The sequence below is a fragment of the Thermobia domestica genome, chromosome 2 (assembly GCF_964235325.1).
Source record: "Thermobia domestica chromosome 2, izTheDome1.hap1.1, whole genome shotgun sequence".
In the NCBI taxonomy this organism is placed as follows: domain Eukaryota; kingdom Metazoa; phylum Arthropoda; class Insecta; order Zygentoma; family Lepismatidae; genus Thermobia; species Thermobia domestica.
Genome location: NC_137455.1, coordinates 993,902 through 1,019,620, shown reverse-complemented (window position 1 = coordinate 1,019,620; position 25,719 = coordinate 993,902). Strand labels below are relative to the sequence as shown.

Genomic DNA, 25,719 nt, shown 5'->3' with positions numbered 1-25,719 from the left:
ATGTCGCTGATAAATTTCGTGGTTGTATGACGCCGAGAAGTGAGTTAATCTAAGGTTGCAAGACACCGTTAAACCATTTAGTAAATCCAAGAAAGCATGTGAAAACGAGGAGTTTTAGTTTAGTGGTAGTCTGGCGTGTCAATACTTACCCAAAAGAGGACTAGAAAAACAAAAATCCTCATCTTGACTCAGAAGGATCTGCAATGACAAAAAGAAACAATAGAATTAGTAACTGATATGCACAAGAAATATAAAATTTCCGATACTGCTTATGTTATAATCCAGTTACAATGAAGTAAGCTGTCTGTTGCTTAATTTGTATGTATAATAGTCGTGGTTGGTTATTGAAGTCCATGTTAATTATAAGCCGTGTTTCGTAACCTCGGTATTACATAGGGATGAAACACAAGAATTTTAAAAAATCTCGTACTCTGTTACACTTATGTTTGCAACCTTCATGGAATGAAAATGAAGTGAAATCTTGTAGTTTAACGTCCCACGATTACGTCCTTAAGGCTAAGGGAGACGGTTGATTAAGGCAAGTGAATGATGATGGTAAAATGGTGGAATGAGAATGTGGGAGGATGAGAATGGAGAAAACCCACTGACAGGATGTTGTTCACAAATAATTTATTTGGGAGGGCATCGAAACAGGGACTCCACGCACCACTCTAACACTGATCCACCGTGCCCCACTCCAGTCTGCATGCCCCTAATAGATGATTGGAATTTACTCTTCAGTATCAGTAAGCCCTTCGTCGTTGTCGCTTACTTGGCTGCATCGTCAGCATCAAGAGCACGTAGCTACTTCCTTCTTATAATAACATATTTTCCCAGTTATATTTAAAGGCATTCTCCTTCATTCTTTTTCCTTTCGGGGCCACGGTGGCTCAGTGGTAGAGCGTTCACCTCTTCTGCACGGGATCCCTAGTTCGATCTCAGTTCGCGCGAAGTGAACTTTGTGGTGCGCAAACACCGTGTGCGTGGGTTTTCTCGGGGTTCTCCCACTTTCTTCATTCCATCATTTTTCTTCATTTCTCATCATCACTGTCTCCTTTAGCCTTGCTGGCATAACCGTGGGACGTAAAACTTAAAGATTTTTCTTTTCCCTTTCTTACAAGTAGTATAGGGTCACTGTTAGGGTTATATTGTTCAATGTTAAAAATATGTGTATCGCCATATAAGGAGTTTGTACGCCACTGTTAGGAGATATTAAATAACAATAGATTCAATCTGATTAATAAATAAATAAATAAAATATTCCAGCAAAATATAAAATATCAAGTACAGCGAACGACTTAATTTTTAGCGCCATAGAAATTCATAAGAAATTACCCCGAAGCACGCCATTTCGTTTAATTCAATGTAATGTCTTATCTTTGGACAATATTAAAATTGAACAAGAATTATGTTTCAATAGTTGATCGTAATGTTAGGTCATATCCATATCTCATTAACCGTTTGTATGTAGCGTCGTCTTACAACTATCAGAATGGAAACCTTGCTCAGATTCATCTTTAATAGATGGCGTGGTAATCGTAAAGTATCAATTTTTAGGTTTAGAGAAAAATAGTTTTCTCTCGAAAACTATGCCAGAATTTGCAGTCATCAATTTATGAAAAAGAAACAAACACAGAAGGCAGAATGACGCTATCAATGATGAAAGTAGAACGGGATACCTGGGTAGTATTAGATACCTGGGTAGTAGTATTAGTATTAGTAGCATTAGAAAGGACGAACGTAGTATAAAGAGTCAAGTAATAGAGCTATAAAATGTGTCGTGTAGAGCATTGTACTTTATGGTTCAAGAACAGATAAAAGCGATTAGAAAAGACTGTTAGTGTTTGAAATGTAGGTATAGAGAAGAATGAAGACAATTAACTGGATCGAGATGAAAACGAAGGAGAAAAAATGAGGAACAGTAGACCAGAAAACAAGAATTCCAGATGTAATTGAAAAAAAAAAACGGAGAGAAACTATGGGACATTGGCTGAGAAGGAACTGTCATAAAAGACATGCTAGAACAATGATTGCCAAACCATCGACCGCGAGCTATTAGTAGCTCGCGGGGACATGTTAAGTAGATCACAGTTGGATTTTAAAACGGTACGGTAGCTCAGAAGCTTCATAAATTTGGCAGTCACTGTGCTAGAAGGTATGGTGGCAGGAAAGAGAGGGAGAGGGCGAAGGAGGTTACAATTGATTATCGGTATTGAAACAGAAGATGGCTACGTGAATACAAACAGTTTAGCTGAAAACTGTAAAGGATAAAAGTTTCTGACTTGCTGTAAGTGGAGTATCAATAATGGTAGAATACCTATGTTGTTGATGATGATGATGGTCCTATAATTTTGTTGAGCGTCATGAGATCTATCGGTTGTTACGTCACATCTTTAGAAAATCTCCCCCTCGTTAAATGCTACACTCAGAAAAAAATATGTGGCGTACGTAAAAACTTAGGGTACATGAGTAAAGCTTGTAGTTTTTAGACTTAACGTACAGCAAACGTATAACTGAATGAGTATACTTTATATGTGCTTTCCATATAAGTGTTCCAAATAAACGTACTTTCCGTACGAACGAAAGAACTGTATATAGGTGTCAGGATCTCACATACAGATTAATGTATGTAACATAATAGCTGACGTATGTAACTAGTATATGTATATAATATGCGGAAGACTGTTAGATGCCATACATCCCAGAACGCATGGGCGTCTCTGGCGGGGGGATGGGGGGGACGCGTCAACCCAATATTTTGAAATACGAAATATTCAATATTTTATTTTATTTTAATTTATTTAGATACTCACTAGCAGTTAGATCATTTCCTTTGGTGTCCCTCCCAACTTTTACATGCCAGAGACGCCAATGCCAGAACGGCATGATGTAACATCTTAGCGAGAAAAGTATGTAGCATATGGATAAAGTATGCTCCATGCAGATTTCCGTAGCAAACTTAGGGATTCCGTATATTTGTACAATATACTGCTGTCCGGATAACGGATTTTTCTCAATGTAATAAAATGGTAGACTTTCCTACTTATTTGTCCTTCCTTTCTTCTGAGATTTAAGACTAATGATCTGTGAATCTCCATCGTAGTCCGGCTGTAAAAACTTGTAGGAAACATACGTCACCACTAGCGACATAAACGGAAAAGAAAATGTATGATCCCAAACATTTATCGCTACTTTCATCAGGTAAAAAATAGTCGTGACTGCTCGTTTGTTGTTGTGTATTTGTTGAGTAATGAGCAGGTTTCCCTTCCTCGTCCATTCGGATGAGAACGACGTGCATTATGCTGTTCCTTTCTTTGTCGAGTGATGATAGGGTGTTACAGAAGCCCTGGCCATGTAATAGCAGACTGCAGATGGCGATAAGCATTCACAGATAAAAAAAAATAAGAAATTTCCCTTTCTTTCACCTATTACCTTTCTTTACTTTCCCTTCGGACCACAATGCTTAGTCTTTCGTTACATCGGAGTTAAAAACCGATAATTAAGGATAAATTCACATTCACAAACACATTTCTAACAGGATTTGCAGCTTCGTGGAAGATTTTTTATATTTTTAATTTTCTTCAATTTATCTTATGTACTTCCGTCACATTTTGCCATAAAATTTCTGATATTCATTTTCTTTCCAGTTTGCTCATATGTAATGGCTAAACAATATTTCATCCAGCAGAAGCCAGGTTTCAAAACTAACTTTTCTGAATTGGATGTGTCTAGTCGGAATCTGTTGATGATTCTTGTCATGGTGGACACGCAAGGAGTTCTAACTTCCAACGGAAGATGTCACTACTAGTTCAATTTCAGTAGCTTTGACGCGATTCACAAACACTTTTGATGATGATAAACTATTTTGCGACTTCTTTGTATTTAAACAGAACTAATGAAACCTATATGGTAACATACAGTAATCTCTCTCTCAATCCGTTTCATTTCCTTTGAAATAAATGGCATGCACTTCACTGTTTCTTTGAAATTCCACTTACATTGTTTTCCCTCAACTCTAAAATTGGCTCCTATCGTACTCATATTTTAGCTGTTGCTGACCATAGCAGGGCATATTTACTTATAGACATAGGCCACTGCAAGTTTTTTTTTTTTTTTTTTTTTTTTTTTTTGTTAGGGCAACAACTTTCTGGAACCATATTTCTCATGCTTCAGCTCTGGAAATTCAAGAAATTTGTTATGCACGCCCTCATGGAAATTAAGTTTTAAAAAAGATCGTAAAAATAAGGTTCACTTCGTGGATTGTGTAATTCCATCTCTACGTTTCAAGAATTCTTTACACATGCAAAACTTAATAAAAACCTTCATACGGACACGCTCAAAACCAATTACCAGCTTAGATAAATTGTAAATTGTCAAAGTCAACAACTTTATAAAAATATACATAATTGTTATTATTTTTCTCCTTCTTCGTTATTTTCAAACTACTTTTTATTATCATGTTAGTTTGTGATACATTTCATGTCTACGTAAAAATATAAAAAATAAATAAATATAATAATAATGTTTTCCTTCCCTTTCGAAAATGCGATACGAAACATAAATTGGGATTCAAATTTAAATTGGTTTCTCAGTTTGCTGTCCAAAAAGGAAAATCTAAAAATAAATAAATAAATAGATAAATAACATAAAATAATTAATTAAGTGCTGCTATATATACAGGGATGTACGTGCAGGGGTATCCGGACCCTACTTCCCGAAATCCCGACGTTTCTTTGTGTTTAGTGTAATTATAGAGATGATTTTTAAAAATTTTAATATAATTCATCCCCAATTTGAATTTGGACGCCCCAAAAGCTTTAGACTCCCCCCGAAATAAATTTATGGGTGCGTGCTAGGCCTAGATATAAATAAATTTACTTTAATTTGCCACTTTTTTGTACTTTCCATGGTAACTTTATCATTGTGTTTGACTTGGCATAGACTTCAAATAGTTTTATCAATAGGGCCTAATAGTAACTTTTTAAAGCGCTTTTTAATTATTATTTTTTCTTAAAAAAGGTCCAATTTTTGAAATCTACTAGTTATTTTTAACAATTTAATTTCGTTTCACCTTTTATTATTATTATTATTATTATTATTATTATTATTATTATTATTATTATTATTATTATTATTATTATTATTATTATTATTATTATTATTATTATTATTATTATTGATGATGAGTTGATTTGATTTGATTTCAGTTTAATGTTTCTTTCAACAGCGAGGCTATATAAGACGTGGACCTACAACTTAATGTGGGAACTAAACCACGTGATCTCTCACCGGGAATCGACCCCGAGTCTCCCACGCCAAAGGTGTGCTCGCTAACCTCTTTACCACGAGGAAGCTTCTAATTTTTTGAAAATGAGACAAAAGAAGTTTTATATTTTTTATGTTTTAGCAAATTGTCTCTCTTTGTTGCGAATCAATGAAACCTTAAAACCTGGCCAAACACAGAAGTGGAAACAAAAGTTTCAGAGAACAAAACGCGCAGTTAGTGAGTTCCGAGTTCGAAGCCTCGATTTCATTTGCTCCTAAATCCAAAATGGGTCACAAGTTTTACGTAGCTTCCAGCTATCGTTGTTAGGGCTTCAATTATTAGAAATGGTCCACTCTTTTGGGACACGAATCGCAGAAGCTAGTATTGTAAATCTAATGCTGCTGCGATTTCGTATCTCGGGGAATTTTAAAACGAAAGGACCGAATCTTAGTCAAGAGAGTTCATGAGAAATGATTTAAAATGCATTATTATATTCTATGTGCTTTGGTAAGCCCTAATCTCACCGGATGATATTGGCCTTGTAAGTCAGAATTACTCCCGTGGAAAGGGGAATAATTGTACGATCATGGAAAACGTGAGTCTCTTCAAAGCATCTCTGTTCTATGGCGCTTTCTTCTTTGATGCGTGAGCTGGGCTAATGACAAATAACAGAGTAAAAGAAGGAATATTTACATAATTGAGAATCAAAGCTAACACAGCATGTGCCTTCTTCTTCATGATATTGTATTTCAAAGATTCCCTCTCTCTCTCTCTCTCTCTCTCTCCTCCATTGATTGCACAGAACCTAATCTAATTTAAACGAGTGAAAGTGATTGATTGCCAAGTTCATGGACAAAGAAAGGAAATTTATTGCTGAATGGAAAGAAATGATATACGAATTAGGAATAATCTCCGCTCACAAGAATAACAAGCATTTCTTAGAAGGGAATTTTACCGCAAAAGTCTGAAAGTATAAAGTAATCCTTATAGTTCATTTATTTGATTATTTGTGTAATTGATGCCTGTCTTCAGCACCGAGGCTAAATAAAACGTGAAACTATAGTTTAAAGTGCACTTCGAAAAATCCATTATCCAGACAGCGGTATATTGCACAAATATACGGAATCCATATGTTTACTACGGAAAATTGTACTGAGCATACGTTATCCATATGCTACTACGTATTGCCTTTTTTCTGCTTAGATGTTACATCAAGCTGCTGCGGAAGGTCTGACATCAATAACAATCTTCCGTATATTATAGACGTGCACGTATGTTACATACGTCAGCTATATGTTATATACGTCAATCTGTATGTGAGATCCTTACCGCCTATGTGCAGTTCTTTCTTTCATAAGGAAAGATGTAACACTTATACGGGAAATACGTAAAGATGAAACACTTATACGGGAAATACGTAAAGATGGAACACTTATACGGAAAGTGCGTAAAGATGGAGCACTTATACGGGAAATACGTAAAGATGGAACACTTATACGGGAAATACGTAAAGATGGAACACTTATACGGAAAGTACGGAAAGATGGAACACTTATACGGAAAGTACGGAAAGATGGAACACTTATACGGGAAATACGTAAAGATGGAACACTTATACGGAAAGTACGGAAAGATGGAACACTTATACGGGAAATACGTAAAGATGGAACACTTATACGGAAAGTACGTAAAGATGGAACATAAAGGGGAGATTTTTTCGATTATTTTTTCTCAATATCTCGCACCGTTTGCAAGATTTGAGCCTACCTCCGGTTGCTGTTTCTAATTCATGTATGACCAGTGTTTTCTTTCTTTCTGCTTGCAGTATGTAATAAGCAAATACATTACATAAACAATTAATTATAATGTCAGTTATATATGGTGTTCATTGGGCAAAGCACTCAAAAAATAAAGATTTATCTTAAGACTCGAGAAATGGTTATCCTTCCTTTTTCACTATTATTTGGTCATGGAACAAACGCCTGAGACACATACAACCCCAATATACAACATTGTGGTGTTGGAATGTATAACGCATAGGATATGATGCTTTAGTTTTTTTCTTTTAATTTCAACGCTTCCAGTGTACCGTAAAAAATGTAATAAAGAAATAATGGCCATTTTTTTTAAAAAATATTCAATTAGAACTGGACAATTTACGCAAAATTTCCAATCGATCAGTGAAAACGTCATCTTTCTAGAGCCTGTAGTTTCTGAGATCTCATTGTCGAAAGGATTGACCACAAACATATAAACATAGTTTAAAAGAACTCGGAAGATGGAAGCACAATTCACATGCATTGATTTTAGAGAAGGATTATTAAAATACAAAGGCTTTGAACAATAATTTTATATCATAAACTTTATGAAAAAGATATAGTTAACTAATTTAGACTATTTAAAGTACAAATACTTAAAATGTTTGTCTCTGTTAAACGTGAAATCACACATAACCGTAAATGAAAGATTTGAAAGCCAAAAAAGTTATAGGTTGGAGCTCAGGCGCTTTTAATTGCTATTGTAGCATTTTAATAGATAGACGAATTTTTACTTCATATTATTTACAAAATACAAATCATTTCGGAGATAATAGATAATTAGTTACTGGAATAGAAATTAATGTGTTACAATCTATAACATTTTTGGTTCAAGACACACTTGTCTTCTGTAAGGTGGTCATCTGTTTGAGTTGGCTACTTTTGAGGTTTCACCTGATAATATGAAACAAGAATGATAGAATATGCTACAGGTGTCCCGCATTAAACAAGATCCCACTTAGAGTTAACGTTCTGCACTATATGGTTAACTTTCTTTGCTTTGATACGGGAGGTTTGGGTTTGATTCCCAGCACAAGTTCATCTAGTTCTGATTCCAAGTTAACTCAGCGTTGAAAGAGGACAATCCCCAACGAAATGAATTGTATAATTAGGCCAAGACATAGCTATGAAAATAATCTCATTTTTAATAAATTATGTTACACTTTAAACCCTGATAATGAAAGGGGGATATTTGTCTCTGTGTCACGGTAATTCTAATAATAAACAGCAGCTAATAGCTGTCTTTATAAGAAATGCTTCAAAAACTCTGAAGAAACTAGAAGTAAATGTAAGTAATTAGAGATTTTAAGTTTTAACTCTTTAAGAACTTAATGATCAGGAGATTTTCTGACAAAAAAAATACCCATAATTTTTTTTATTACTTGTTTGAATATAGAAGAGTACATAATAAAAATATCTCTTCATAAATCTTTTCCAGTGCTTATTTCTTAATATTTCAGTTGCGTATTTCTTTAAATGTAGTAGCACATGCTTGTAGTATTTACTGTCTTTCATTTTGTAAGAGCAATAACGTACATTTAATGGCATGTGTGGAATTAAAAATATAAGTTGTCCATTAATCTCCAGTTTCAATATAACTTCTACAAAACAAGACTCGTTATTCATTACTATGTTTAATATTATCCTTTCTATTTACTTGTTTTGTAAATTTATTATTAAATAATCTGATCACACAATTTTTCAGATAGAATTTTAAGATGTTCATGAGCAAGGAATCAAATCTCTTCTTACACTTCCGTTGTTTAAGAATACAAAGGACTAGTACCTACTTGCGTTGCTTTTGTCAATTTACTTAATAAAATATGAAATACGATATACGGTATTTTTAACTGAAAAATATAGTATCCTATCAGTTCTAAATCCTTTCGTCAAACAAAATGTTAGAAATAACCCGAGAAACTTACATTGATATACAATTATTCAGATCGTCTTGCCTCGCCCCCCTCTACACACACACTTTTAACATCCAATCGCCGCCTCTGTATGTCACTCACTCTTGTGGAGATCACGTTCTTTAGCAAATAACGACCCAGTGCAACCCCCTCACATTTTGATTTGAGTTTTTCATTGTTTGTAAACGAAAATCAATAATTTCCGAATCTACTCTAAGAACCTAACGTTTGATAAAATCTCACTTGATTTTTTTTTAATCGAAAGAAACTCACAAAGCAGATAAGGAAGGAAGCTCAATTTTCTAAGTTTTCGTTCGAAACAAAAGCATACAGAAGGGAAGTGTAATGTGACATCACAACCACACATGTCAATACATGTCACTTTCACCTGTCTGCATCCGAGCTTTCTCATGAGCAACGGAGAACATGTGTCACATACTACAGGTGGGAACACCTCCCAATGGAAAACACAGAACTGCATTTATTTAACTCTTTTTTGCCATATATTGCAAAAATTTCCAAGAAAATCGCAACTTTTACCTCGTCAATTATTCAAGATAAGCAGAATGCAAAATCTGAACGATCAGCCGTAATCAAAGAACAACACGTGTGACACGTTAGCGTGAATAAAATAAGAGAAATAAGGCGTGAAATGCCTTGAGTGAAATGCTTAACTTATTAGAATACAATTGAAACTGCTCGAACGGATAAAGGCATTTATGTAGATATATAATGTCAATATATTACAAACTATATGCTTTAGTTGGAAATATTTCTTTGCATATTTATTACCCTTTGTCACCCTCACTATTTCTAAGAATTTGAAATTAAAAGACAGGACAGGTGAACACGTTAAATTTGGTTCCAAAAAAGGAATGAAATTAAATCTAATATAGACAAACTAAAGAGTTTTTGTGTGCTTGTCTATCTGTCTGTGTGCGGCCTGGGTACCAGACGATTGGACCGAGAGTTACTAAAATTTGGTCACGGGTACCTTGGTCCATGCCCCAGACCAAGACGAAGCGTTTTTTTTTTAATCGAACCAGGGAGGTCTCAGGTGAGGCATTTACCGGGACCGGCCTGAGGACCAGACAAATTGACCAAGAGATAGCCAAATTTTGGTCACGGATATGTTAGTCCAGACCCCACACCAAGCGTTTTTTTTTTCAAATTCGATCTAGGGGGATCTCAGGGGGGCTTTTACCGGAACATGTAAAAGTAGTAGAAAATGACTGATATTAGTGTCAAATTCATAGTTTTCGCGGTCGCTGAGATCAATGGTGACACTTCCATTAGCGATGATTTGCAAATTCAGCTACCATTATATGCGAGCCGGGGGTCTGCGGGGAAGATACCGAGACATATAAAAATAACCCAAAATGACCGATATTAGTGTCAAATCCATAGTTTTCGCGGTCGCTGAAATGAATAGTGATACTCCTACAGGCGTTGACTTCCAAATACAGCCTCCATGCAAAGAATGGGTATATTCAGCTAGTGAAATCATAAAATCAATCAATCAATCAATCATAGTATCTACAGTAGACCTATATAGAACTATATGAACTGATTCACTGGCATAAAATAAAGGATAGTTCTGGTTGACGTGGAAAGTTGAAATTTGGCATGATTGTAGCTTTCTGAGACTAACCCTCAAGAACATTGTCAAAAGTGAATATTTTTAATTTTTATGGGGTCTAAAGGGGGTGTGAAGAAATTCCCAATGTAATTTAAACGGATTTTTTGACCTATTATCTCAAGTTTTAGGTACTTGCAATTGGAATAAAAACGTAAATTACGTATGTTTGTATGTTTTCGTTAGCGTTACCGAAGTAAATTACAAAAATAAATAAATAAATAAAAAAATCCAACTTTACAGTGGTTCTATGGACAACCGAAAAATGTTTCCCATGTTATTTATATGAGACATCTTCTACATCCCCAAAATGTTCACGCACTTCGGGCAGGGTTAGAATGATGAAATTTGGCATGATTGTAGCCTTCTGGAACTAACCCACAGGAAAATTGCCCAAAGTGAATATTGTTAGTTTTTAAGATTTCTAAAGGGACAATGAGTAAATTCTCATTTAAATAATCGATTTTTTGGAATACAAAATCTTATCTTTTAGATAGTTGAAATACGAAAAGAAACTTGAAACTTGGAAGAATTGTGGATTTAAGAGGTGCGAGGCCGTAGGCCGAGCAGATGCAGGGTCTGGGGGAGGAGTCCCAGCTAACCAAAGTCTACTTTTAATATGAAGCCTCATATTTATGACCTTTAGCATAAAGGAGACGGGTGATTAATGAAAACGAATGAATATAGAAGAATTAGTGAAATGAAAATGTTGAAGGAAACAAGAGAATCTCAAGAAAATCCACGAACATGATGTTATTCACCATAAACTCGTATGGTCTGGGATCGAACCACGAACTATTCGCACCTGATGAGAACGCTCTATCACTGGGCTACCATCCCCCCTCCCGCACACACAATAATTTGACGTTAGAAATCTTATACATTTTGGTCATCTCGAGGTTAAGAGGTTCGATTGCTGGAGGCTAAATTTCTTAAAGACATTGCACTCCATAGTCATTTTTTTGTCTTCATTTATAGACTCTCTTATTCAATTTGTAAACTGAAATGGCTGTAATCTTTAGTCGAGAATCAATGCTCACATTTACATTAAAAAAACAAATAAATAAAAGTGTTTTTTTAAATGTAAATTATGTGTGGTGTCATGAACATTTCTCCGATATACGAGTAAAATATTCTTTCCGCTGTATCTCTCTCTTCAGTTTTAGAATAAAATCATGTATTAAGGAAGGTAGAGTAGAAATATTTAGAGCTTCGAAATGTGGTGTTGGAGGAAGATAAAGAAGATAAAATGGACAGAGAGAGCAACAAACGAAGATGTTTTGAAACAGATAGGAAAGAAGAGGACGCTTCCAGCCACCATCCTTTGTAGAAAGGCCAATTGAATTGGACACTTCTTGCGAAGAAATTGTCTTCTTCATACCGCCATAGCAAGAAAGATGAAAGGAAAGCGAGGAACAGGAAGAAGAAGAAAATTCATGCATAATTTGAAAAATAGAAAAAAATATTGGAAATTGAAAGAGGAAGCTGAAAATGGAGAAACATGGAAGAAACATTTCCAGGCTCAAATTGAAAATTAAGAAGAAAAAAACCCTCATTAGTCCCAGGACCAGCCAAAAGGTACAATACTTTATAATAATCATGGAGACCAATGCGATATGACATATAGTTACAACTCTACATACAGGCTTTAGTCGTACACAATGTTGTTGTACATTCCTTTCTTTTCACTTGTCAAGAAGTGTGGCTTAACGAGAGAAAATTTGTTTACAACAGCAAACACTCATCCTCACTTCAGGAGCAAAGAGATGACCAACATGCACACACTTACACATATTCATATCAATGGACATTGCTTTTCCTAAGACGTAGAAAACTTTCTGTTTGTTAAGCGTGAAAGTGTTTTTTTCTTCATGTTCATGTATTATTAATTAGTGTATATGTTGAAAAAAAAAAAACAGTTATGGAGAAGAGTTAATTAATTGCTTCCATGGTCAAAGAAATCTTGACTCAAATAAGGGCAGCTCATCTTGATTAACATTTTCATCTCTTAACATTTATCGCTCCGTTAATAGTCATACCTATAATACAAAAAAAAAAAAAAAAAAGGTAAAAAATAAGTTTAAATATGTTTGTCCGGTCGTGTCAGAGAAGATGTGTGGTGACCCGAATCAGCCATTGTAAAGAGTATAGACGTAGTGGCTGGACAAGAAGCAACGAAAGTGAAATAGAAAATATGTTTCGCAAGCTTAAAATATTACAAACTGGAAGAAGAGGAAAATCATATTACATGTTCTTTTTGTTCTGTGGACTAACTATTTTGACAGAAGAAAATAATACTAATAATAAAAAAAAATCGTTGGACGAAAGTGAAAGTAACGGTCGGTGCATATGATAATCAAGATAAACATAAATCTTTCTTTTTTTTTATTTCATTTGTTAAAGTGCTGTTTAGTGATTGAGGAAGATCTTGAGGCTAAGGAAGACGAGCAACTTTATTATTTAGAAGGAAAGTGACAAACACTTAAAGACAGACAGCGCTCCTGTAGAACAACACCGGATATATTTCGCCTTCAGCATGGCGAATCATTACATATATATTTTTTAAGATATCATTGTAGAGATGTACAGAAAGAGATTGGACTACGCTCAATGAACCAACTTTGCATAATCTCTGCGACGACTAGAATTTGCGGATAAAACCTGGAACAGTGTGACTGGTCTGTAAACTGCTTGAACAGAGCTATTAACGAAAGACTCGTATAGCAACATCTGAAAAAGATTTAAACAAGGGACAATGAAACGAAATGAAATCTTTGAGTTTTACGTCACACGCTGATGCCGGCTAGGCCAAAGGAAATGGTGATGATGAGAAATGAATAAAATGGTGCAATGAAGAAAGTAGAAGAACCCCGATGAAACCGACGCACACGGTGTTTGCCCACCACTAAGCTTACTTGGCGCAAGCTGGGGTCAAACCAAGAATCCTATGCACCAGAAGTGAACGCTCTACCACTGAGCCACCGTGACTTCTTAAACCAGGGAATATTTGTTCACAAAGTTTTCCAGAATATAAAATTTCTTTTAGTACAATTCATGAGTAGCACAATTGTTAATGTTCACGGCTGTAAATGGATGAATCCGAATTCGATTCTCAGTAGAGGTCATTCCATTGCCTTCTATAGTAGAATTATATAAAAAACTAAACTCCACGCATAGCAGCCCTTAAGGGAGCCAGGGTTTATAGCATTAATGTGCACATTGTATCCCCTTGGCGTTAATGCTGGCTTTCTAGATCGGAATTCCCAACTTCTTTCTTTTCAAGTTGCTTCCCAATTGTACTCACGACAACTCACACTGAAATGCAATCAGCCAAAGATAATCCTAAGTTAAATTACGTCTGTTCATCGAAGAAATTGTTAAAACGGCGTAATGATACATTTGAAAAGTAATAGGTGCGCATGCACTTTATTTCTATGCATTAGTTTTTCTTTCTAAATAATTGGAGGCTCTCAAGAATATTTTACGACAATGTATGTATACAAGCTATTAGAATTTGTATACTTTTTTTTTTACGTTATTAAATTATACCTGTTTGAGTTTCTGATCTACAATTTATTTCAATTTTATTTGTTCCATGTGTAAGATAACTGCAGGGACATACGTCCAAGGAACATAGCTCAGAAACGTTAGTCTAGAGTGACTAGTGTTGTAAAATTTCCGGAAATTTTGAACCCGTTGGTTAAAAAAAAAGTTTTTTCCAGTTTCTTTCCGGAAAAATTGGGAAAATAACAAAAATCTTTGTTATAGGTTAATTTTACTAGTAATGGGACTTTTTTTTTTTTTTTTGAAATGCATGAAAAGTATAAGTTGAGACATTTCAATATAGCGAATATTTAAAAAAGAAACATTCGAAAATAAAACTGTTGTAATTATTCTTGAAAATTAACAGTCTGCACTCATTTCCTCTATGTGTTTTTTAGTCGTTTATTTGTGGTTATACATTAATTACAGAACTTTTACAATTGCATACACATCTACCATCATGAAGCGTTTCTGTTGCAACAAATAGGGCTCTTGAATGAAACTGAGTTCTTAATGTGCTCTTTGATCTGGTGAAATTTTGTTAATTTTAACCAAATTACTTCTTAAAGGAAAGAGCAGTATACAAATGTCACTAATACTCATGCACTAAGACATGATTACTATTATTTAATATTCAAATACAGATTTTATGTACAAAATTTTGCATGTAAACAGATATCTATTTTCTAGTCCGATAAATTATCTATAAGATGAAAATGACTATGAGTGTAACTTAACAACTCTTGAACCACCAGACCTGTCTCGATACAATTTTCAACATAGATAAGGTCCGGGCCTGGGATGGGTTTTATCATTTCACTTTGAAGGTTCCACTTGGAGGAAGGAAGGGGGATATATATTGAAAGTGACCGATATTAGTATCGAATCCATAGTTTTCAGGGTTGCTGAGATGAACGGTGACACTTCCAATGCAGCCTAAATCCAAATTCACCACTGCACTTGAGATGAACAGTGACACTTCCGATACCGTTTAAATCCAAATTCAGCGCTATAACTTCAGAGAAGGGGAAAGGGGTGATATATAAAAAATGATCAAAATGACCGATATTAGTGTCGAATCCATGGTCTTTGGGATCGCTGAGATGAACAGTTACACTTCCGATGCCGTTTAAATCAAAATTCAGCACCGTGACTTGGGGGCGGAGGAGGGAGAAGATATATAAAAATGATTGAAAATGCACGATATTAGTGTCGAATCCATAGTTTTCGGGGTCGTTCAGATGAACAGTGACATTTCCGATTCAATTTCGATTTTTCCCAAATTTTCCGTTTTCTTTTTCAAGCTCGGGAAAAAACGGTAAAAAACTGTTTTTTACAGAAAATTTCCGTTTTTTTCCAGGCCTTCACAACACTAAGAGGGACTAAGGAAAAATGAAAAATATCAGGATTCCCAGTGCGGGATTAGAGCCTGGGACTGCAGCCAGGGCCACCCATAAGGGGAAATTCACCAAAAATGTCGGACAAAAGGAAATGAAAATAATCTCTTTTAAAATGTCTTCGTTCAAGTCTGAAATTCCCGACAGCAACAAAACATTTATAACTTTTCTAGAGACTTAATTAAATAAAATTAGGTTTAAAATTATGAATTTATTGATTTTCTAAACTTGGTTTAGAACATAATAAAATTTAGTATTGATAAAATATAATACAAATTTAGAGACATTTGCATGTTACTAGGCTATTTTTGATTAAAAACCATAGTTGGCAACAGTTGCAGCCCAACATCTATGGGCGGCCCTGCTGCAATGCGATAGTGTCAACTGTTTATCTATATTTACTCTGTGTATTCAGTTGGTTGATTGGTTGATATAGTTTTAGCGTCCCTTTGCAGCACTGAGACTATATGGTACGTGGGCGAACAATTTAAAGGGATCCGAACCACACGAGCTGCCAGCGGGAATCGAACCTGGGTCTCTCGCATTAAAACGATGTTCGCTAACCATATAGACAAGATAGAGCTCGTATTCAATTGTCAACAATTTTTTTTTCATTTGTAATTATTTCTTTGGTGTTTAATCAGGGACGTCACTTAGGGGGCAGGTGGGGGCAATACCCCCCAAGAGTTTGAGGAATATATATAGTTTAATCGATTATCTACTAATATACTAGTACAAAACGTGAAAATCTTATGTCGGTGGTGCTCTTGACCCCCTCAAGCGAAGTCTGAAATGATGCCCCTGTGTTTAATCCCCCTTCACCCTGTTGCATGTTTCCTGTTTCTTTATTTCTAAATATGTTTATACTACGTATTATAGAAATGCAATATAAAAGTACAGTATAATGAAATATTACCTCGATATTAAAAATACGCACTCCTATTCTCTGCTTTCAACATTCCGAATGAGGTCAGAATGCTATTCTGTGCAATTGGCAGGATTCGTGTTTTTATGTAAACATTCTTAAGATGAAAAAGAAGAAACGAACTGGTGTTAATGGTTCAAGGGCTTTGAATATGGCAAAAGAAAAGGCTTGCTTAGTTTTATATCCCACGGACATATTCTCTAGCTAATGGAGACTCTACTCACCAAAGAAAAGGTAAACGAAATGACGGCTTCCGATCATTAAGGATAAATGGAAACTGACACGAAAGCAAAGATTCTTCGCTTTTTCTGGACGCGAGTTTCACTTCCAAACAAATCATCGTAAAAGCTTTAATATAAAGAAAATTGTTGGAGGAACAAATTTCTCATCATTGCAGAGCTGTAAAGTAATTTGAATGTATGGACATGCAACGTAATACATTATGTATTTTTTAAAAAAGGAAATAGATATAGAAAAAATCGCTTTACAAGAAATCTCAAGTTGCACTTTCACTTTTTTATCTCATGCACTTTTTGTTTTTAAGGAAAACATTGATGATTTCCGATCAGTACATGTGCAGCGTGCATCATCTATTGTTCCTGACGACCTCACGCAATGAGTTTGTCACTTGTCACCTCAAACTCTTTCCGGAATTTTTTATATATATATTTCCAGTTACGATTTTTTTCTGTCATACATACATCAAAGACACATGCATCCGCGAAGTGTGAGCTTGTCTTTATTAAAATGCAGAATAACAAAAAGAAAGCGGTTTTAAGAATTCATATCCATTATGAGAGTGCGATGCATGCAAGCCATTCGTGGAGAACTCTTCAAGGAATTTCTCAGCAAATGTTGCTTATGAGGTTTTCAATACTTCAGCAATTACTTCACATCAATATTACGTCACTTGATTAAGGTCTTGCTTCAAATGCATTTTCACACTTGATTATGCAATTCCAGAATGCATATTCTCCATAGAAAACGACAAGGTCTTCGTACTGAGAATCATTTCACAGAACGAAAAGTTAATTTGTTTTTTTTAAAAATGTCTCGATTAGGTTTGTTTTTTGGATTGGAGTTCAGCGTTCCTTGTCAGCACCGAGGGCATATGAGACCTGAACTTACAGCTTAAGGTGGAATTTGAAGCACAGAAATGCGTTCCATTTTCAAGGCTTCCTATTAGGAATCCAACCCGTGACTCTGTGAACCAAAGGCGTACGTTAGCCACTGAATCAGCAGATATAACTGTTTCATTTAGGGATTCAATTTGTTTAAAAAAATATTTAATGAAATTCTAAATTAGCACTTGAGTCATCTGCAAAGTAACTCTCCTTGTCGAATGGGATCATGCGTTAAATCATATCAGTGCTTAGAAGGACTCTTTCTTCCATGACATTTGCTATGGAAAAAGAAATTAAATATTTAAAGTTTTATGTACCACTGTTAGGCTAAAGGGAACGGTGGTGATGATAAATTAATGAAATGGTGGAATGAAGACAGCGGAAGAAACGGGAGATTCCCAAGAATACCCACGCACACTGTGTTTCTACCACAAAGCTCACTTGGCGCGAGCTGGAATTGAACCAAGGACCCCATGCACCAGAGTTGAACGCTCTACCACTGAACCACGCGGCTTCACGTTTGTTATGGAATAAATTTGAAGTATAATTGGAGTTCCATTCCTCCTTTCTTCCTGCAACGAAGAATCGAATCCAATTCTTCACTAATTACGTAAGAATATAGAAACTACGAGTAATATAGTACATGCGTTCCTCTCATATAGTTCAGGGTTCATGTCTTGTAAAATTTATGTTAGAAAAGGAGTTTGTATTTTGTGAAATTGGTCAGAGAGTCAATCGTTGCATTTTCTTTCCTTCTAGTCAGAGACGTTGTAAACAACAACTAATTACATGGACTGAGATGTGCCAAACAAAATAAGCTAATTACAACTGACTACAGCGATCTACGATCAATTAATATTAAAGGCTGATGCGGTAAAGAAAAATATCATTAGAAAAAAAAAACACGATTTAAGATACCATTTACTGCCATTTTTCGTTTTTACCTTCTTTAGTATTTCACCTTTGCTCGTAACAGTTTTATAGCTCATTTCTTCTAAGAAGCGTAAATCATTAAAAAAATTAATGGAAGTAAGAGACTCAGTAATCGTTGTATTCATATGTTGTTATCAATAGTTTGTGAATTCTGTGAGGAGGGAACTTTTATAGCCTAGTTTATCTCCACCAGCAGTTTTTGGTTATGATGTGGTATTAATTATAGAACCGAATCATGTGTATTGCTCTGTACTATTTCTATATAGTAAAGTACAGAGAGCAAAAGTTTAGGTTTATAGCAGAAATAGACTATCAAACTGTCAGTTCAAGAATTTATACAATGTAGACCTTTACAATAGCCACAGAATACCATTCGCATTAGAACGTTGATACTTAAGAGATAGACTGGATAGGTTGGTTGGATGGCAAATATTTCTGAAGGGAGAGAGTAGGGAAGTCTCTGCGTGGAGTACGAAGGCAAGGACCTAATATTGAGTTTGTTTCAATAAAAACTTAATAATGTTATTTGGATTTATATCGCACAGGTTGGAATTTAATTGCAAGATTTTCTTCTGCGGCGATAACCCTTTTGGCTTCTTAAGGTATGAAACTACTTAGTTGTATGAGAAGCATGCGTAAAGACAAATCCATTAAACTCTAAACAACTTTTCAGGTGGATCAAGGTGAAAGAAAACAGCCCAACGAACACATTGTTTTGGTCTAATATAGAAATATATTAAAGAACTTTCTGTTGTTTTTTTTCCATATTATATAATGACTACTCTCTCACTTTCATTCAATATGAATTGTAAGAGAATTGCTCCTAATTCTATAATTTTATAGGATATTACAAAGAATATCTATTGGCCAGCATAACTATAATCTTACTCCATTAGACATAAATAAAATATATGAAATATTTAGTTTAACTACAAATAATAATAATAATAATAATAATAATAATAATAATAATAATAATAATAATAATAATAATAATAATAATAATAATAATAATAATAATAATAATAATAAATTAAATTGTAGTATAAAAATATACTATGTCATATAACGTGGATTTTAATGATTTTTTTTTCATTTCTTACTTCTCACACAATGGAAGGTCAAAACAATTCTTGACTCCTATAAGGAATGTTGACCACGGATAAATATTTATCATGGCAAGTTTACAGTTTAAAGAAAGGAAAATAAATAAATAAATAAAAGTACAGTCAAAACGGTCACTCTTGCACCGTGCAGAAAAAGTAGGAAAAATTCGTGAAAGACGCGTTTGTAATAAAACTCAGTCTTTAACATCTACGATTATGCCCTTGATTTTATTTGATTTGATTTTGAGCTTAGCGTCCCTTTCAGCAGCGAGGCTATATGAGACGCTTAACGTGGAATGCGAACCACATGAGGTCCCGCAGTTAATCGAACCCGGGTCTCCAACGCCAACGTTAACTGCTTAGCCAGGTGGGAGGTCACGATTACGCCCTTGAGGTTAAGGAGACGGATGATTCATGAAATGGAATGGTGATGAAATAATTAGTGGAATAAGAATGTAGGAGAATCACAAGGAAACCCATAGATACCATGTTGTCTACCATAACGTCACTTGGTCCGGGATCGAACCAAGGCCTTTCTTAAGCGCTTTAAATCGATCGTAAACAGGTTCGTCTGTCATCCTTCGGGGAAAGGAACATTTGAAGATGACCTCTCGAAAGCTCTGTTTACCTATCTTCAGGTCACTTGATCACTGAAGCGTTAAAAGGGAATTTAAACAATGCGATCTTCTCCTCTCATCTAATTGAATATCGAACTGCTCTTGGTGAAGTGCAAGGCTCTTCTTTTAATTGAAAGTGGTTGCCGAGTCTTTAGGCCCTACAAGTTTACACTTCGATATGTGATCCTTGGCTATGGGTAACCACACAAGAGAGAGACAAATTTGCATTGCGAATGGAAGGCAAATAGACATTGAATTCCAAGGAGAGAGACGCACTTTGGCGCAATTAGGTCATCTTCTCTCATTTTCACTTTCTTTCGATTCTCCATTCAAATAAATAACTTTAATATTTTGTTCTGTGACATATTTTGTTCTGTGAAAAGAATAGGAGAAATATTTTAAATAATATTTCAATGATCACAAGAGAAAAGTCAGTCTTAAAAGTAATATTCTTTATTTTATTTCTTTATTATAATCATGACTTATAAGACTGTAATGTTAATACGTTCATCCGTCCCTACGTCCGTCTGTTACTCCACACGATAACTCTTCAATGAAAGCGAATTTTTAAAATTCTGTTTCTTGCAATAGGTACCTCCAGCAATTATCTAGATCAAGTTCATTAACATGTTCACGAACTTTAACGGTGGCTATATACAGGGTGTTTCAAAACAACACCGACAACGTTTGGGAGGTGATTCCTGATACCAAGATAAAACAAAAAAGTATAGACCAACTTGGGTGCACAAATGCTTCCTTTCGGAGTTATAGGCTGCCGAAATCATGCAAAAATGAACTCTAGAGGTCCATAGCTCCAAAACTATGGGACCTACTGTAGTCGGTTCAAGACATCACTTAGGAACTAGCGTGAGCTCTAACCAAATATCCAACTTTCAGAATCCTAAGGTACTAACACAACAATTTTTAGGGAGGGAGTTTGGCATATAATCTGAAGTACTCACAAACTACCTCTATAAAAATAGTTGCGGAAGTACCACAGGATTATGAAAGTCGGATATTTGGATAGGCACATACCTGTTCCTAAGTGAAGTCTTGACCCGACTACGTTAGGTTTCTTAGTTTTAGAGTTATGGACCTTTAAAGTTCAGTTTTTCGTGTTTTCGGCAGTCGATAACTAGGAAAGGAAGCATTTGAGCACCCAGGTTGGTCTATCTTTTTGTCCTATCTTGGTGTTAGGAATCACCTCTCAAACGTTTTCAGCGTTGTTTTGAAATACCCTGTATATCCCATTCATTCTTTACTTTCACATAGTCCTCTTTATTGTCTTCAGCAGAGTTTATTTTTATGTTAGACAAAGAACAATTCAAATGCAACAACGCGTATAGAAAATCAATGTAATTGAAAAGACGAGCAGAAAGAAAATAGTTTGGAACAAGGCAGAAGGCATTTGTATCGAATAGTGTGGAAGTTTTAGTCTAAAAAAGAAGAATGTGACAACAGAGATGCTGGGAATACTCCTCGGATATTTCATTCGGCATTTAATCGCAATTAAAATGATAACACCTGTATTTTTCAAATAAAGTTTGTCTTTCATTAAAAAAATCAAATCTTGTGTTTTTATTGTGTTAACCTTTAGAAGTTTTCGTGGAAACCATCACTTTAGCATTCTCAGTGATTGTTTTACGAAAAAAAAATGGGAAAAAATTTACAAAAGAAAGTTTTTCTCAGTTATTTTCCGTAGATTCGCATTTCCTATTAGAAATAGTAGAGTGATGTTGGCAGGTGATTCTTCCAGGTGTAGGATCTACATACATTACAGTTGGTTATTTGCATGTACGTTATATTTGGTCTAGGAATTAATTCGTGCGGTTGGTACGCACACATTGAAGCTGTAGTACAAACACAAAATACATAAATACCTTAAGAAAAATATTGTCCATCGCTAGCCACTACTTTCGCCCATCTGTCAGGCAATGTACGGATTCCGTGGCGAAAGAAGTCCTCATCCTTGGAAGCGATCCAGTCAGAGACCCATGTTTCGATATCTTCTGAAGAAGTAAACCGCTGTCCAATCAAATCGTTGTTCATGCAATCGAACAAGTAGTAGTCCGAAGGAGCAACGTCTGGTGAATACGGCGGGTGGGGTAAAATTTCCCATCCGACATTTTCTAAATAGGTTTTGACCGGTTTTGCGACATGTGGGCGAGCGTTATCATGTTGAACAATAAGTTTATCATGTCTGTTCTCCCATTCTGGTCGTGTTCTTGCCAGAGCTTGCTTCAAACGCATTAATTGTCGTCGATAACGTTCTCCATTCATAGTTTCACCCGGTTGCAGCAGCTCATAGTACACCACACCTTTCATATCCCACCATATGCACAGCATAACCTTTGCACAGTGAATATCTCGTTTTGGTTGTGATGGACCTGGTTCAAATGGTTTCACCCAGGCCTTTTTTTGTTTAGGGTTCTCGTAATGGATCCACTTCTCATCACCCGTAATAATTCGATGCAGAAACCCCTTTCTGCTCTGTCGTTGAAGCAGCAATTCGCAAATGGTTTTTCGTCTTTCAACGTCTCTGTCTTTCAATTCATGTGGAACCCAATGTGACATCTTTTGAATCATTCCCATGGCTTTCAAGCGTTTGGAGACTGTTGTTTGATCAACGCCTAATGCTGCTGCAAGTTGTTCCTGCGTTTGACACGAATCCTGCTCGAGCAATGCTGTAAATTCTTCGTCTTGAAATTTTTTTGGCTGTCCAGCTCGCTCTTGGTCTGCCAAGCCGAAATCACCACTTCTAAACCGTGCAAACCACTTCTGACACGTTCGCTCAGCTAGAGCATGGTCACCATACACTTCCACCGAAATACGATGACTTTCAGTCGCACTTTTCTGCATGTTAAAGTAATGCAGCAGGACATCCCGCAAAAACACTTTATCAGGCACAAATTGCGCCATTTTCACTTAACTACAAACTGGTGTTGTTGACGCTTTAATCCACTGCCCTATACTACGAACGATACGCGATGACAGGGGTTTGCAACACATGTGTGGATACACGGAACTGTGGGACGCTCCGTTCGTTGCGCCATCTCTTGTCCACCCGCACGAATTAATTCCTAGACCAAATAATAAAATTCTAAATTGAAAAATGTTAAAAATTTAAAGGTGTACATGATGTTTCACACATTCTAGCAACGGAATTTAAAATTAGTTCATTGTGAGGAAATGATTGAACCCCTCTCGTCTGGATTAAAATAATTATGTTCTTTGATAACTTTTATAATAAGTACTGTATATGGCTTATATCTTCTCTCAGGTTTACCAAGCAAACAAATTGAAATAGATCAATACAAAAGGAAGGAATTTAACTCTACCTCTACTGATGTTAACAATATACGCTCCGTGAAGATTTTGCACAAATGCTGTGATTTTATGAAGCATAGGATGCGTTTTATTTTAGATTCAAAGGTTCAAAGGTTTGGTTCTTATTGATTTATTTACAAAAGATACAACAGTAGATCAGTGCCAGAGCTTTCACCTTTGGTGCGTGGCGTCCCAGATTCGATCCCAGCTCACGCCAAATGGTCCTCGCGGTGCACAAGTATCTCGCATGTGGGTTTTCTCGGGGTTCTCCCACTCTCTTCATCCCACCATTTCATTCATTCTAATCATAATCGTCTTCTTCAGCGTAGACGGCATAACTGTGGAATGTAAATGCGAAATATTTCATTTCATTTAGCTACAAAAATAATAAAAATATGGAGGAGTGTAATGACGGCATTTAAAAAATTAAAATGAATATTTAGGATTGATTTAGGATTGAGATTTTTGGGTTTCAGCATCTATGGCTATTTAGCCCGTCACATTTGAAGGATGACGTCCCTCGGCTAGCACACTATTCGGGGAAAGAGAAGGAAGAAAGGATTGGGGAAGGAAGGGAGCGGCCTGGGACCTATAAGTTAGGTACCACCCCGGCATTTGCCTGGTGTGAATGAGGAAAACCTCATTCAGAATCGCTGGCCAGAAAAAGCGTTTAAATTTTTTCGACCGTGCCCCCACCGGGAATCGAACCCGGGACAAAAAATGAATATTTAAAAATAGCTAGGTTATCCGTATTTATCATTCTTCATTTTTCAAAAAATAATTTTATGACACTTAAAATAACACAATTATGTTTCATTTGAATTAAAGGTACTGGTAATATTACAAAAAACTTAAACAGTGACCATAATTAACGGTCAGCGAGAGGCCTGCTCCTACAAGGAAATTAGAACAAGACTTGACCACTAATATTATTAATTTTCTCATCCCCTTCCAAACTAGAAATCTTTCTTTCTGTTTTAAGTTTTACGTCCCACGTTTATGCCACGGATAGGCAAAAGGAGACGGTGTTGATGAGAAATGAAAGAAATGGTGGAATGAACAAAGTAAAAGGAAAAGGGAAAACTCCGAGGAAACCCACGCACACCATATTTGTCCACTACAAAGTTCACTTGGCGCAAGCTGGGATCGTACCAAGGACCCCATGCACCAGAGATGTACGCTCTACCACTTTTTTTTTAAAGTTAACTGATTCACCGAAAGTTCCTCATTAACTTACTTATTAGTAGGTTTGAACTTGATTTTTTTTTTTTTACTTGTTTTACTCGCTTAACTCGTTTTTCCAGTAACCTAGAACGACAGGGACACGAACACAGAAACATCGACGGCAGTTAAAATTCCAAAGGCTCTCCCAACAGGAATCGAACCCGGGCCCCGTACACCAAAGGCGTAAGTGTTAGCCAGTAGACTAGCGGGGAAGGCACAACTGAGCCAATGCTCTGAATCACAGCTACGCCATTGAATTACTATGATAATTCCTTATGAAACCTCCTGAAATTTAAACTCTATTTTTATGACAGAATGCTATATCTTGAGAATTAATCCTTTGATCTACAATATTATTGATGGGCGCATGTCAAAGAAAGAAAGTCTTTTTTTTTTTTCAATGTGTTTTCCCATTTCATTTCATTGACTTGTATTCGGGAGTGACAAAACCCGTGTTCTTCGTTATTACGTGTTAGTTACAGGTGAAACTTCTTTCAAACGGAGATGAATACAATCCATTATCGTCGCCGTTGTTACACATCATAAAATTGCAATTGAGTGTTACATCTTCCATTGCGTTACTCACGCACTTTAACCCCTTTGTCTTTGGCATTGACATAGGCTCCACCACTAATTCATCTCCTTCGAAGTTCACGACCAACAAATTTATTCTTCTGCCACAATTCGAATTAAATACAGAATTAAAATACTGCAATTTATAAACTGCGGAGATGGATTATTAGAGTTTTTCTTTGCAATCGGTGCAATTGGTCTTTTCCAGTTCCAATGACCTTTGGATGTTAGCTTCACAACTTTCTTAAATATCGACTGGTTGGTTTCAAGCTTAACACGCCTTTCAGCCTTGAGGTTATATGAGACATGGACGTACAG

General features: G+C 35.8%; 1 protein-coding gene across 2 annotated transcripts in view; it reads right to left on the bottom strand.

The window, feature by feature from the left end:
* The window catches only part of LOC145669764 (uncharacterized), a 66,389-nt gene that overhangs the window by 32,869 nt on the left and 7,801 nt on the right, over positions 1 to 25,719 (bottom strand). For both annotated transcript variants that reach the window (XM_081738103.1, XM_081738107.1), the window contains exon 2: positions 150 to 198. In XM_081738103.1, coding sequence (XP_081594229.1) covers positions 150 to 182 — 33 coding nt within the window. In that variant the 5' untranslated portion in view covers positions 183 to 198. The remainder of the gene's footprint in view (positions 1 to 149; positions 199 to 25,719) is intronic.